General features: G+C 16.8%; 3 protein-coding genes across 3 annotated transcripts, besides 31 other annotated features; all 3 read left to right on the top strand. All coding sequences in view use genetic code 6, as the record gives it.

Moving 5' to 3' along the window:
- Positions 1-443: 443 nt before the first annotated feature.
- Positions 444-486: a microsatellite.
- Positions 487-672: 186 nt separating this feature from the next.
- On the top strand, positions 673-1,787 carry IMG5_127390 (hypothetical protein; the record flags this gene model as incomplete). The annotated part of the gene is made up of 2 exons (XM_004032174.1): positions 673-1,068; positions 1,180-1,787. 2 exons carry the CDS (start codon positions 673-675, stop codon positions 1,708-1,710), a joined length of 927 nt encoding a protein of 308 aa, XP_004032222.1. The 3' UTR covers positions 1,711-1,787.
- Positions 1,074-1,163: a microsatellite.
- Positions 1,102-1,160: a microsatellite.
- Positions 1,720-1,750: a microsatellite.
- Positions 1,788-1,878: 91 nt separating the features above from the next.
- Positions 1,879-1,973: a microsatellite.
- Positions 1,879-1,974: a microsatellite.
- Positions 1,887-1,929: a microsatellite.
- A 213-nt stretch (positions 1,975-2,187) lies between the features above and the next one.
- Positions 2,188-2,228: a microsatellite.
- An 897-nt stretch (positions 2,229-3,125) lies between these two features.
- Positions 3,126-3,172: a microsatellite.
- Positions 3,173-3,775: 603 nt separating this feature from the next.
- Positions 3,776-3,824: a microsatellite.
- Positions 3,825-3,849: 25 nt separating this feature from the next.
- Positions 3,850-3,882: a microsatellite.
- A 110-nt stretch (positions 3,883-3,992) lies between these two features.
- Positions 3,993-4,038: a microsatellite.
- Positions 4,005-4,048: a microsatellite.
- A 248-nt stretch (positions 4,049-4,296) lies between these two features.
- Positions 4,297-4,338: a microsatellite.
- A 50-nt stretch (positions 4,339-4,388) lies between these two features.
- Positions 4,389-4,428: a microsatellite.
- A 961-nt stretch (positions 4,429-5,389) lies between these two features.
- Positions 5,390-5,439: a microsatellite.
- A 1,095-nt stretch (positions 5,440-6,534) lies between these two features.
- Positions 6,535-6,565: a microsatellite.
- Positions 6,566-6,691: 126 nt separating this feature from the next.
- Positions 6,692-6,724: a microsatellite.
- Positions 6,725-6,828: 104 nt separating this feature from the next.
- Positions 6,829-6,870: a microsatellite.
- A 350-nt stretch (positions 6,871-7,220) lies between these two features.
- Positions 7,221-7,258: a microsatellite.
- A 584-nt stretch (positions 7,259-7,842) lies between these two features.
- Positions 7,843-14,168, top strand: IMG5_127380 (hypothetical protein; the record flags this gene model as incomplete). The annotated part of the gene is made up of 18 exons (XM_004032173.1): positions 7,843-8,200; positions 8,246-8,373; positions 8,416-8,761; positions 8,859-9,052; positions 9,098-9,198; positions 9,345-10,737; positions 10,798-10,974; positions 11,073-11,228; positions 11,279-11,377; positions 11,957-12,047; positions 12,139-12,243; positions 12,304-12,416; positions 12,491-12,657; positions 12,746-12,915; positions 12,969-13,494; positions 13,544-13,594; positions 13,881-13,956; positions 14,094-14,168. The coding sequence occupies exons 1-18, from the start codon at positions 7,855-7,857 to the stop codon at positions 14,166-14,168; spliced, it is 4,314 nt and encodes a 1,437-aa protein (XP_004032221.1). The 5' UTR covers positions 7,843-7,854.
- Positions 8,780-8,855: a microsatellite.
- Positions 9,229-9,295: a microsatellite.
- Positions 10,988-11,055: a microsatellite.
- Positions 11,867-11,915: a microsatellite.
- Positions 12,663-12,744: a microsatellite.
- Positions 14,058-14,092: a microsatellite.
- A 49-nt stretch (positions 14,169-14,217) lies between the features above and the next one.
- Positions 14,218-14,269: a microsatellite.
- Positions 14,228-14,283: a microsatellite.
- Positions 14,280-14,373: a microsatellite.
- Positions 14,314-14,419: a microsatellite.
- Positions 14,315-14,408: a microsatellite.
- Positions 14,420-14,435: 16 nt separating the features above from the next.
- IMG5_127370 (hypothetical protein) lies at positions 14,436-15,267 on the top strand (the record flags this gene model as incomplete). The annotated part of the gene is made up of 2 exons (XM_004032172.1): positions 14,436-14,949; positions 15,005-15,267. 2 exons carry the CDS (start codon positions 14,436-14,438, stop codon positions 15,265-15,267), a joined length of 777 nt encoding a protein of 258 aa, XP_004032220.1.
- Positions 15,268-15,322: the final 55 nt, after the last annotated feature.

The raw sequence follows: 15,322 nt of genomic DNA, 5'->3' as shown, positions 1-15,322 counted from the left end.
TATTAAGACTTAAAAATGATTAAAATATAAATATAAATAATTCTTTAAAAAAAATAAAAAAAATTATTACATATATAAAGATAAATTTACAAATAATACATATAAATATAATTAATTTTTTATAAATATATATATCATTCTAATAATACATATTATAAAATATATGTTTAAAAAAAAATGTTTAACTTAATTTTTATTAACCATAGAAATAAAATAGAAAACATAGATATTCTTATATTAATAGCATATATATTAATCTTAGTATAATTATTTATTTTTAAATAAAAATATTTTACTAATATATTTTTCGTAAATTTAAAATATTATAAATTATTATTTAAATAATTTAGAAAATATAATATAAAAAGAAAGATATATTGTTTTTCTAATTTATTCAAATAAAAATTACTTTTAGCATCAAATTTATTTAAAAAATTAAAATAAAATAAATTATATACAAATAAATATATATTTAAAAAAATATATTAAAAACTAAAATATTATTAAAAAAATAAAATCAAATAAATGTCAGCGACAAGATAATATTAAGCAGATCCTTAAATTCCTGTATTATTTGAGTCACTATAAGAGTATTAAAAAGACAAAATAATCGACAGAAAATATATATATTCTGAAACATCATTTCCCAAAGACAAATCTTATTTTCATATAATGCCACACGAAGAGCCTCATATAGTTCGACGTCGTGCTATTTTAAAAAAATATCCTTAAATAAAAGAATTGTATAAAAAAGATCCAATAAGTGCCTATTTAGCAATTATAGTAACTTCTATTTAACTTTGTATTGCCTATTTTATCTAAAATACTTCTTGGCCAATTTATTTATCAACAATTTATGTATTTGGTGCCTCCTTGAACCATACAATGTTCGCATTATTGCACGATTTAACACATTATACAGCATTCGAAAATATAAATATAAACCGTTTTATGGCTTTTATAACAAATATTACATCATGTATTCCATCAGCAATGGCTTTTACACATTATCATAGAGAACATCATTTAGATTAAGGAAATCCTTAAAGAGATGCTGATTTACCAACAGTATGTATATATTAATATATATATTAATATATATATTTATATATATATTATTTATTTATTTATTTATTTATTTATTTATTTATATTATTTATATAAATTTGAAAAAAATAGCAATGGGAAATAAATACTTTTAATACTCCAATAAGGAAGATTTTTTTTTTATTTTTTCATATTCTTTTTTATGCAATTAGACCTCTATATATAAATCCAAAAGGAATTAATATGCCTGACATTCTAAATTTTGCATTTATTATGTCTACAGACTATCTTATTTACACTTATATTGGTCCTTATGCTTTATTATACCTATTACTAAGCGGATTTTTTGCACTCGGACTACATCCTTTGGCAATGCATATAATTGCGGAACATTATGAATTTGTGAAAGGACAAGAAACATATAATTATTTTGGTATATCGAACTTTTTCAACCTTAATTTAGGTTATCATACAGAACATCATGATTTTCCGATGGTTCCTTGGAGATCTTTGCCAAAAATAAGAAAGATTGCACCAGAATTTTATTAAGATTTACCTTTTCATACTAGTTATTTGAAAGTTGCTATTTAATATATTTTCGATAATGAAATTGGACCGTATTCAAGAATTGATACTACTAATTTAAAGATTAAAAAATAATGATAATATTAAATATATAAAATAATATATATAAAAAAATATAACTTTTAGGATTTTTTTTATTAATTATAAAAAAATATCAGGTTATAAAATAAATGTAATAGAAAATTAAATTACGACTTTTATAATTTTTTAAATTAAATTAAATTTTATTTTTTAAAAATATAAATGTATAAATATATATTTATTTATATATATTTATATATATATTTATTTATTTATTAATATAATAAAATCAATATATTTATTTATATATATAAATTTATTAATAATATTTTTTTTCACTTTATATTATATTCATTTTTTAAAAAAATTAAAATTTAAATTTAAATGAAAATTAAAATATTATATGTATTTATTTACATTTTGATTTTTTTTAATTTTTGTTATTTTTCCATATATGAAAATATTATTTATTTATTATGAATATTTTAAATTAAAATTATATAAAATATTAAGAAATATAAAATATTATATATTTAATTTTATATCAAAATTATTTTAAAACAAAATAATTTTATTAAAACATTTAATGTTATATATATGTTTTTTAAAAATATATAATATAATTATATAGCATTTTAACTTTTATTTTTGTTAAAATAAAAAAACATGATAATTCTTTTTTCTATTTTTAAAAAAATATATAAAATAATGTTTTAGTTTTATTTTATATTTTTTTAAAAAAAAAAATTCGAAATTTTTTTATTTTGTTTTTCTTAATACAAAATATAATAATTAAATTATATAGACAAATATTAAAATATTTTTCTTATCCCTATAATTAAAATTACATAAATAATATTTATTTTATATAAATATATAATAATTATAATATTTTTTATTCTTTCAATTTAATAGTAATACATTCAATTAAAAAAATATTAATACAAATATAATTTTATAATTTTCTTTTTTTATAATATTATTAATTTATTATTATTTTGTTAAATAATTAATAAATAAATAATAATATAATATATTATAATCTTCATATGTTTCACACATAAAATAATAATAATACTTAAATTTATTTAATTAATTATTTTTTTTTCTTTACAAACTAGTTGAAGGAAAGAATTAAAAAATCATTGTTAAAACTAATAAAAGAGATATTAATAATAGAATTAAAAAATGCTAAAATTAATAAAAAAATGCTAAAAATATATATAATTATTTTTAAACAATTCATTTATAATAAATCCATTAAATAAATAATTAAATAAATTAATACATAAATTCTACAAATTATTTAATTGGGATCATCCAAGTACCTATTAAATAAGCAAAATAAAATTATAGTAAAAGATTTTAGAAAAAGAAGAATGTAACATATGTTTATAATAAATTAATTTACCTGTTTTTTCTTAATGTTAACATTTTTTTTGTGGTAATACATTTTAAATTTAAATAAAATATTATATATATATATTTATATATATATTATATATTTTTTATATCTTATTTTATCATAATCTAGGAAATTGTATTGTAAATTATTGGAATAGTAAATAAAAATAAAAAATAGTATGTCCATATTGTAGAAGAGATATTAATTTACTTTTTCGAGATTTCGAAAATTGTGATATCAAAACATGTGAAGATACAAATATATTATAGTAATTAAAAAGTTATAATGCAAAACATTCTAATTATAAAAGAAATGTATATATTTTTAAAAAACATATACTTATTTTTATATAATTAATATAATTATAATATTTTTATTTAGATTTAAGAAATTATTAAAGATGTTCCTTTTCTTTTAAAAAGAATAAAATAAATTTTTAATACTATGAAAGGAATGTATTTTATCATTATAAATATTTTAACTAATAAAAGATTAATTTTATCTATTATATATGTACTTTCACCTATTAATTTATTACCTGCTTCATTATTAGGCCCTTTAGGATTGATTGATGATTTTATGGTTATTGGACTTATTTTAGTTTCTGTGGCAAATATTTCTTATTAGTTTTTAAGGTATAGTAATCTTTGATATTGTTTTTTTATAGTCAATTATATTTTAATTTTTTACTTTTCGATAATAGAAAATAATGAATAAAAAAATTACTTTTTTACTTTTATTTAAAATTTACTTTTTAATTTTATTTTATTTAAGTAAGATAAATATGTTGTAATATATAAATATATAAAATATATAAAATATATTTTTTATTAAAAAAATATCCTTTCATTTATAAGCAAAAAAGAAAAAAAAAAAAAAATTATCGATTAAATAATATTTCAAGTATTTTTGAATATCATCTTGTTTTATTTTATAATTTAAGTAAAAAAAAAAATTAATTAAATTAAAAAAAAACAATTTAAATGAAAATATTTATTAGATTATGTTTTTATAATAAAATTTAAAAAAAAATTAAAAATTAAAAAGATTAGAAATATAAATATAAATATAAATATTAAAACATTTAAATAATTTAAATATTATAGTAAATATTTGACAATTTTTTCATATATTATATTTTAAAATTAAATATATATATTAAATGTAATTTAAATATTTTTAAATTTTAAAAATAAAAAAAATAAAATATTTAAATTAAATTAATATTTATTAAATACATATATATATATATTTATACAAATATTTATTTATATAAATATAATCAAATTTATTTTTATCAAAATTATCTTATTATTTAGTAATTTAATCCTATATTAATATAAAAAATAAATATATTATTATTAAAAATATAAAATTCGTACATATAATTTTAATTTTTTTATATTTTATTATATATTAATTAATTATAATAAATATATTTTTTTCTAACTTTTTTTAATATTATTATTAATATTAACAGAGAACATAAACAATAATTAATTTTATTGTTTTTATTAAAAAAATATTAATATTTTATTTAAAGTCTTTTATACTTTTTTTTCATGTTTTTTTTTATATTTGATATTTTATATAATTTATAAAAATTAATCAGTTTAATTATATTATATATACTTTTTTTATTATATTTATAATATAAAAACAAAAATTAACTTATTATTATATAATTTTTTGTTATTATTTATAAAATATATAATTAAAATATTTAATTTACAAAAAATAAAAAGAAATAAAAAAATTAAAATATAAAAAATAATACTAATAAAAAAAATGAACAAAATGTAAATGGAATCTGAAGAATTATTTTTACCTGATTTTGCAAAATTATCATAAGATTCATTATTAAGATATAGAGTTTTTTTTATAATAATATAAAAATATTAAAAATAATTCATAATTAATTAAATAGATGTTCTTTAATTTAGATTGTACAGATGAAGATTTATTAGAAAAAGTTAAAAAGCATTTCAAGAGACGAATTAGAGGTCAATACAACATAATTATACGAAAAATTATTTAAAATGAAAAGAGAAGAAAGAGATGATGGAAGAACGTAAAAAACATATAAATATAAAAAAATATAATAATAATATATAATAGAAAGAAAATACTAAGAAATAAAGTTAATCCTTAAGCTAAAAATTAATTATGATTTTTTTTTTGTAATTTATTAAGAAATATTTTGTAAACTTTTTTATAATTAATAAAATTCATGTATATATATGATTTTTTTAATATAAAATAAATAAATGATTTTTAAGAATATTTATAGCAAATACAAGAATACATATATATATATATATAAATATATTCATTTATATTTTATATAATATAATATAATTTACATTATAAATATTATAATAAATGATTTATAATATTTAATTATTTTTGATAAATAATTTTATAAATTTTAAAATTTTGATTATACAAATATATTAAAATAAATAATATGTAAAAAAAAATTCTATCTAAATAAATGAATTTTTTTTAAAATATATATTTTATATTAAATCAATTATCTTATATTCAAATAATAAAAAAGCGCTTTAAATTAACATCTTCACAACTTAAAGAATACAAAAATATTTATATAATATATTAAATAAATATAGATATCACTTTTAAATTTAAAGAAATATATATTTTAAATTAAATAATTTAAAATATAAAAATAATTAAAGTTTTATAAACAATTCAAAAAATATTATCTTCATACTCTAAATTTAATAATCTTATAACAAAAAATTGAATTATTACTTATTATTTAATACAAGTCAAAACTAAATAAAAAATAATCAAACAATTAACTATTATTAAAATTAGCATAAAAAAACTTTTGAATATAAAGAAGAAGTAAATTCTTAAAAACATTGTTAATTTTTTTATAAATATATAAGTTAAATATTAAAAAAAACTTCCTTTTTTTATTTATTTTGTACATTTATTAATATATTCTTTTTAATATTTCAAGTTTTATTAATTTTAGATATAGTTAAATTTAATTTTAGTTGACTTTTATATAAAAATTTGAAAACACTTAATTATATTTATTTTTGATATATTTTATACTCAAATTTATTTTTATATAATATATATAATTGATATTGTAAGTAATATAAACTCTTTATTTTAAAAGTATTTCATAAGAACAGATAAGAAACGTAAAATAATTAAAAATTATATAAAAGTATTTTTTTTCCTTATTGAATTTTTATTGATGAAAATTAAAAATAATGTTATTTATTTCATATTAATATATAATAAATATGTATAATTTTAATATTTTGAATTTTTTTTTTTAAAAAAAAAAATTTAGTGGGTTTTGGTGAATAAATCTTATAAATTCTATTAAAAAATAATATGTGATTAAAGATTATATGTTTGTTTGAGATCACAAATTTTTATAAGTTATATTATATCTATTATCTTAATATATAATAAAAAAAATTAAATTAAAGTATTTTAGAAAAATATATTTTAAAAAAATATTGTTATAAATTTAATATAAGGATTCGTGTTATTTTAGAGAAAATATTAATATTTTTTAAAGGAAAGCAAATTAAATATTAAAATAAATTATAATAAGAAATATTTTTAAAAAAAGAATATATTGAAAAATTATAAATTAAATAAATTATTAATATAAATTATATCTAATGCTTGAAAAAAAAAAATATAAACTAAAAAATACTTATTAAAAAATAAATATAAATGTTAATAAAACATTTAAGTTAAATTAAAAATTTTTTAAAATATATAAATATTTATATTTATATATATATATATATATATATTTTTAATTTTAGTTTATTATAAAAATTTTAATATTTATTATATTGCTTAATCTAAGACTATTATAATTTCTATTATTTAAATATTTTTAATAATGTTTAAATATTTTTTTTAAGAATATATATATATTAATATTATCAAATAAAATACTTTATTATTTATATAAATAATTTTAATATAGTTTAGATTTTTTAAATAATTTTATTTAATATTAAACTTACTTCTAATTTATTTTATTATGCTATAATAATTACTTTTTTAAAACATATTTTTAATTTAAAAAAATTTTAAATATCAAATCTGAACAAGTAAAAGCATATTTGAATTAATTAATTAAATTAATTTTTTACAGATAAATTTCGATTATTTTAATAAATATTGATTAATTTTTTTTTTTAAATAATAAAATTTTATGTCAAAAACAAATCAGATTTTTTTTTAGTTTAGGTTATTAATAACGTTTTATTATAGATATTAATTATGATTGAAATTTAGAAATGAAAAACCATAATATTTTTGGAATAATAAAAAAATTTTTGCAAAAACAATTAATAAATAGTTAGAAGATTATTTGATAATATTTTTTTATTTTTTATAAACCTCAATAATGTTCATATAATTTGAGTATAATAGTCATAGTTTTTTTTTAAAATACTAATTTAGTATTAACTTAAAATGAGAAAACAGATAGATTAGAATTAATATTTTAATTTCATTTTTGTCAAATATTAAAATAATAAACATTTTATATATAATAGTATTAAACTAAAATAAATAATTATAATTTTTTATTATAAAAAATATTAAAATTAAAATAAAATAATTTTACATAAATAAAAAACACATATATTTATATATAAGTTTTTTTTAACATTATATATTATTATTTAAAAAAAAATTATTTAAAATTAATTTATGTTTTCTATTAAAAATAGAAAATATAGGAAAATAAATAAAAAAATAAAAAGTTTTAACAAAAAATAAATATGTTATATTGTTATAAATCTATAAAAAGCATAAAATCTCTACAAGTAAAGTCTTTATAAACATTCTTCAAAACCAAGTCTTTAAAAGACTTAAATTTGAATTCCAGAAATAGTATTTATATGGAATAAATGTATGATTTATGGTTAAAAGATCCTTCCAAAGTACACGATTCATGGGATAAATATTTCCAAAAGGCTTAATAAGAATAATCAATATCTAATCCATAATCAACAGTTTTATCACCTTAAATAATAGAAAAGCAATCTTAACTTCATTTTAAAGCATTTAATATAATTCGTAGCTTTTAAGTATTAGGACATTAACTAGCAGATGTTGATCCATTATGTAATAAAATAAATTAAAAAATATTATATATATATATAAAAAAAGAATTAGGAAATTTTCAAGAATTCGGAAAAAAAGCTTATTAAGATGTAAATTAAGGGTAAGACCTTACCGAAAGCGAAAGATTGCAAACTTTCTAATTAGTCTAAGGTCCTTGGCTAAAATAAATTGCAGTAAAAAAAAAAAAAAATTAAATATAATAATATTTTTTTTAGTATTTCTTAGAATAAAAAGACGAATGGACAATAAACGAAATTATAGAAATTTGCAAAAAAATATATTGCGGAAAAGTTGGATATGAAATTTTTCATATTGAAAATATTGAATAACGTTCTTGGCTCTTAAATAGAATAGAAAAATTAGGTTTATCTGAAATATCAAGCAATGATAAGAAAAAAACATTTGACCGCTTGTGTAAAAGTGAATAATTTAATTTATTCTTAAAAAATAAATTTACGACATCTAAAAGATTCGGAATAGAAGGTTGTGATTCTGTAATTTCAGGTTTAAGTTGTTTAGCTGATCATGCATGTGAAAATGGAATTGAATCAATAATTTTAGGTAAAAAAAAATATAAAAATATATATAAATATATATAATAATATATAAATATATATAAATATATATATATATATATATATATATATATATATATTAGGTATGCCACATAGAGGTAGATTAAGTACATTAGCTTGTGTATTTGATAAGAATTTAGAATAAATATTTGCAGAATTTTAAGAAATAAGAGACAAAACTTTAGATTAAGCAGAATGGGGAAATTCTGGCGACGTAAAATATCATTTAGGATGTACAACAATTAAAACATATCCTAATGGAAAGAAAATTAAAATGGTAACATCATATATACATATACATAATTATATTAATATAAAAAAGAGTATATTACCGAATCCATCTCATTTAGAAACTGTAAATCCTGTAACTATGGGATGTACACGCGCAGTTTAAGATTTTAAAAATGACACAAACGGAAACAAGTATATATATATATAACAAAAACATATTTGAAATAAATATCTAAAATAAAATATAAATAAATATATTGAATTATATATAAACAAATATTAAAAAATAAAATAATTAAAAATATTTATTTATTTTTTTCTTTTAAAATAAAAAAAAGAACATTAGGAATACTTATCCACGGAGATTCAGCATTTTCGGGACAAGGTGTAGTTTATGAATCTTTATAAATGTAACAACTATTCGGCTATTCTCCAAAAGGAATAGTACATATAATTGTTAATAACTAAATAGGTTTTACTACAACTCCTGCCGAATATCGAACTGGTTTATATTCAACTGATGTAATGAAGACTGTTGAATCTCCAATTTTCCATGTAAACGCTGACGAACCTGATTTAGTTGACGCCGTTATAAAATTGGCTTTAGACTACAGAAATACTTTCTAAAAAGACGTTATGATAGATATTATTGGTTATAGACTCTATGGACATAATGAATTAGATGAGCCTCGTTTTACTTAGCCTATGATGTATTCCAAAATCGAGAAGATGGTTCCTGTTTATTCCAAATATCTTAAGAAGTTGTTAGATGAGAAAATAATTACTTAGAACGAAGTCAAGGAAATTGAATAACATTATGTATAAGCACTCACTAAAGCATATATGACTTCTAAAGAAGAAGGTTTTAACCCTGCTTAGTGGAGAAGTTAGCCGTGGGAAGTTGTTAATAACCCTTTTTAGTCTAAAGGAGTTATGGGAGGAACTGCTTTTGATAAAAAATTATTAATGGAAATTGGTTTGAAGATATGTTAGACTCCCGAAGACTTCAATATGCATCCGAACTTGCAGAAAATATTCCAAGCGAGGGTGAATTCTATAAAAACGGGCGATCAAATTGATTTTTCGACAGCTGAAGCTTTAGCTTTTGCGACTTTATTGCATGAAGGATACAATATAAGGATTTCAGGCCAAGATGTTGAAAGGGGAACTTTCTCTTAAAGACATGCAGTTCTAAACGATTAAGTTTCAGTCAAAAAAATAAAACCGATCTTATAAGTACTCCCTGAAAATATCAGAAATAGCAATAGATTCTAAGTAGTAAATTCTCATCTTTCCGAATATGGAGTCTTAGGGTTCGAATATGGTTATTCTATTACAAACCCAAATTGTTTAACTATATGGGAAGCTTAATTTGGTGATTTTGCTAATGGAGGGTAAATTATTATTGATAATTATATCTCTACAGGTGAAGCTAAATGGGGAGTATAAACTGGTATTGTACTTCTTTTACCACATGGTATGGATGGTTAAGGACCTGAACATTCTTCAGGAAGAATAGAAAGGTTTCTATAATCATGTGATGATGATATTAATTAAGCAATTTAAAACCCATCTACAAGATATAAAGGATAAGCTAGAAATATCAATTGGTAGGTTATTTATTGTTCATATTCAGCAAATTATTTCCATGCATTAAGAAGATAAATGCATCGAGATTTTAGAAAACCGTTAATTTGTTTTACTTCTAAAAAATTATTAAGATATAAATAAGTATAAATTTATATTTTTATCTTAAAAATATATATTTAATAAATTTTTAACAAAAAATAGTCTTGTTCAAATATTAAAGAATTTACAGAATTTTCTGATAATCCAAATTTATTTAAAGTTGTTGTACCAGAAACATCTACTAATTTAGAAGAAAATAATAAGATAAAAAAATGCGTTATCTGTACAGGATAAGTATATTGGGATTTATTGAATTCACGTGAAGAATTAAAAAGAAAAGTAAAAAAAAAAAATATAAATATATAAATATAAATATATATATATATATATATATATATATATATATATATATAAATATATTTACATTTTTTTTTTAGGATATTGCTATTATTAGAATAGAATAATTAGCTCCTTTTCCTTATGAAGATTTTAGAACTGCTATTTAAAATTATATAAACGCAGATTTTATTTGGTCTTAGGAAGAACATTAAAATAATGGAGCATGGTAATATGTAGAACCTAGAATTGAATTAGTATTTTCTTTTTTTATTTATATAATCTTTTTTTATTTTATTTTTTATAGATATTAAAAGAATTGAAAAAAGAGGTATTAATTTAAAATCATAACTTAATATATGTAGGTAGAAAGCCTAGTGCATCTACCGCTAGTGGATCTAGTAAAGTACATAAATTAGAGCTTGAATCTATTATAAATAAAATATTTAAATAGTGATTTATTAAAAGGATTATATACATTAATAATTTTGCTATTATTAATAAAATTTTATATTTTAAATTAAATTAATATTATATTAATAAAAAAAAAGTTATCTATTTTTTTATTTTTTTTTATAATTAAAAATATAGCTTATCTTATTAGATATTTATTATTTTTAAAATATAAATATTAAAAATATTTTTTTTTTTAATATAAAATTTATTTTCATATTATTCAAGATTTTTTTATATATTATAAAAATAAACTTAAATAAATAGTATCGAAATTAAATATCTTGTAAAAAATAAAATGATATTAATTATAACACTTTTATAAGTATTCATTATAAACATAGCAGGTTTAACTTTTAAAAAAGACTAAACAGTGTAAATATTCGTAAATAATATAGCACCTTAAAATAATCCAAGTGAAACTTACAAGTAATTTTATAACTAAAGAAATAAAACATATTAAAAAAATAAAACATATTAAAAAAATAAAAATAAAATAAAAACAAGATATTATTTATTACCTTTCTTAAAGCCAGATCAAGAAGAAGAATAATCATAAAGTCTTGGAGAAAGTCTTTCTGGAGATAGAAAGGAAAATTCTTTATATACATGTTTATTTGGAAGTATTTATATATAATTACTTATTTTTTATACTTTTATATATATTAATTGTTATTTTTTAATATATATTTATATTAAAAATAAAAAAATAAGAAAATATAACAAAATAATCAATTGGAAAAAAAACATTAAGTGTTTATGATATTGATATTTTCAAAGCTGCTATAGAAGAAGATTATTATGCAGAATTTTATGTTGGTAAATAAAATATATTTAAAATATAAGATTTTTATATTATTTTATTTTAAAAAAATATAGAGAATTTTATTACACATGATTGGATAGGAAATTATAAAAAAGATTAAGATGGAGAAACTACTAAATATTATTTAAAAAATCATATATAGTTTAACTTATTTTATAAAAATAATGTAAATTTTTCTATTTTTAATTAAAAAAAAAAAACATACTTAAATATAACTTGATACTTTAAAAAAAATAATAGAATCTACTATTCGCAAACATAACATAATCAGAAGAAAGCGATTATACTGATTATTAACTTTTAACAAATGATGATTAATAATAAGTTGTAGAATTTAAATATTCCGTGAATTTTATTGAAGTATAAAATACATAAGATCTTGATATTGAACAAGATTTTCTATTAGAGTAAAATATATATAAATATATATATATATATATTTATATTTATATTTTTATATATATATTATATAAATATATTTATATATATATATAGAGATGAACTAGTAACTAATGGAGACTATTAAGATGAAACACAAATTCATTGGTTTTCAATTATAAACTCATTTATATTAGTCTTAATATTAGTAATGTTTGTAAGTTTAGTAATATCAAGAATTTTAAAAAAAGACTTTATACTGTCAAATGATATTGAAGCAGATTAATGTAATTTAAAATTCATTAAAAATATTTTTATATATATATATATAAAAAAAAAGCTGTAGAAATAGGTTGGAAATTAGTCAGGACAGAAGCTTTAATGCCTCCTTCAAATAAATCAGCTCTATCTGGTTTTTTAGGAAACGGCATATAGTTTATTTTATTAATAATAAACCTATCTTTATTGGGAGTTTTAGGCGTATATTATGGACATAAAGGTAATTTAAAATAAGTAGGAATATTTTTATATGCTTTTACGGGAATTTTTAATGGATACTATTCAGCTAAATACTATAAATATCTAGGTGGAAAACACTGGGCTTTGAATTTTATTTTTGCTTCCTGTATTTTCCCTGTTGTAATTTTGATTGTTTTTTCTGTTGTAAATTCTTATGCTTGGGCTAAATAATCGACTTCCGCAATTCCTATTTAGGCTATATTTTTAGTCATTTTATTATTTTTGGTTATTTATATTCCTCTTACACTTGTAGGAACTATTACTGCCAGAATTAGAACTGTTGATATTTTACCGAGTGCTGATTTTTCTATTCCTAGATTACAAAAGCCTATCCCTAAAAGAAAAATGTATTCAAAAAAAAAAAAATGTTTATATTTCACTACTATAATAATTTAGGTATGAAACAACTATTTTTCATTTACTTGTAGGGGGGTTATTACCTTTTAGGTAAATTCTATTTATATTTAATATATTTTTTTAATATTTATAGCTCTATATATATGGAATTGAAATATGTTATTAGTAGTGTTTGGGGATATAAAATTTATCATTTATATGGAGTTATTAGTATTGCGTTTTACTTTTGCTTATTGTTTAGGCTTGCGTTTCTGTTGGGCTTACATATTTTAATTAAATGCTCTTGATTATAATTGGTGGTGGAGATCGTTTTTATATGGAGGGTATTTATTCTTTGTTTTTGTTATTAAATAATATTATTTTTTTAATAAAAAAGATCAACTTCAATTTTTATGGCTATTTATATTGTTTATTATTATTATGAATAGTCAAAAATGCATGGAACATTATAAGTATTTTATTTTTTATATACTTTTTTAATTTTTCAAGTTTTTGTTTTATTTTGGGTATATGTCAGTATTTTGCTTTGTAACTTTTATGGTATTTTTTATTTTTATTTTAATTTAAATATTATTATTATTTTAAATAGGTATTAGGTAGTGTAAGTTTTATTGCTTCTTTAAAATTTGTTAAGTATATATATAGTTAGGCTAAAGTGGATTGATTAAAAAAAAAGATATAAAAAAAACAAAAATTATTTAAAAATTATATATAAATATTTTTAAAAAAAAATAAATATAAAAAAAAAAAATTTTAATAAAAAAAAAATAATAATTAATTTATAAAATAAAGATATAATATTTAGAATAAATATATATATATATATACATAAATATATAAATATATATATAAATATATATTTATATATATATATTTATATTTCAATATAAATATATTATATATAAACATAATATAAATTGACAAAAATAAAATGCAATAATATTCCAATAATTTCAATAAATAACAATAAAATTAATTTAATCCTAACAATTTCATTGATTAATTTTAATCTAACATGAGTACAGTTAAGAACATAGGCACAATAATCGGAGGTGGTGATAAAATAAATAATTTAATAGATAAAACATTACAAAGGGACTGGCTAGGAGAAAAAATATTTAACGAAAATGTTCGAGCATATTTTGATGTTGATAACATATATGTATTAAAAAAGCTTAAAATAATACTTGCTCCGTTCCTCTATAGAGGAGAATGGATATCATAAAATGATTATACGGATAATAATGGAATTTCATAATCGAATTCTCCTAAGGAAAATATACATGCACCTGATTTATATATACCTTTGATGGGATTAATTACTTTTGTTTTAGTTTCTTGCTTATCAGCGGGCATTGGTGAGAATTTTAAACCCGAAATTATTCAAATAAATACTTCCTTTTGTTTATTGATCACTTTCTTAGAAATTTTCTTATTTAAATTTCGTAAATATAAAAATAAGTATATATGTAAATTTAATTATTTATTATTTTTAAAAAGTGTTTTATCTTGTTAATATTACTAATGTAACTATACTTAATATGATGAGCCATTTATCATATAGATATATTTCTTTAACATTAGTTATGATCTCTAATATTATAATAGGAGGATGGATTACAGCTTTTTTGATGATTTATTTACTTGGATCTTCAATTTTTTTTGTTTTTAAAACATTAAGAAGATATATGAATACTTTATCTGATAATTTTGGTATTATATATATATATAAATATATATGTTTATTTTTAAAGGATAAATGAGCTTTTCAGAACTTTCTTAAAAAAATATACTTTATTTGATGTCTATAATATAATT

Source organism: Ichthyophthirius multifiliis, assembly GCF_000220395.1.
Source record: "Ichthyophthirius multifiliis unplaced genomic scaffold scaff_1120509251003, whole genome shotgun sequence".
Lineage (NCBI taxonomy): Eukaryota > Ciliophora > Oligohymenophorea > Hymenostomatida > Ichthyophthirius > Ichthyophthirius multifiliis.
Note: the sequence above shows the minus strand (reverse complement) of the source record. Positions and strands in the feature narration are given on the sequence as shown.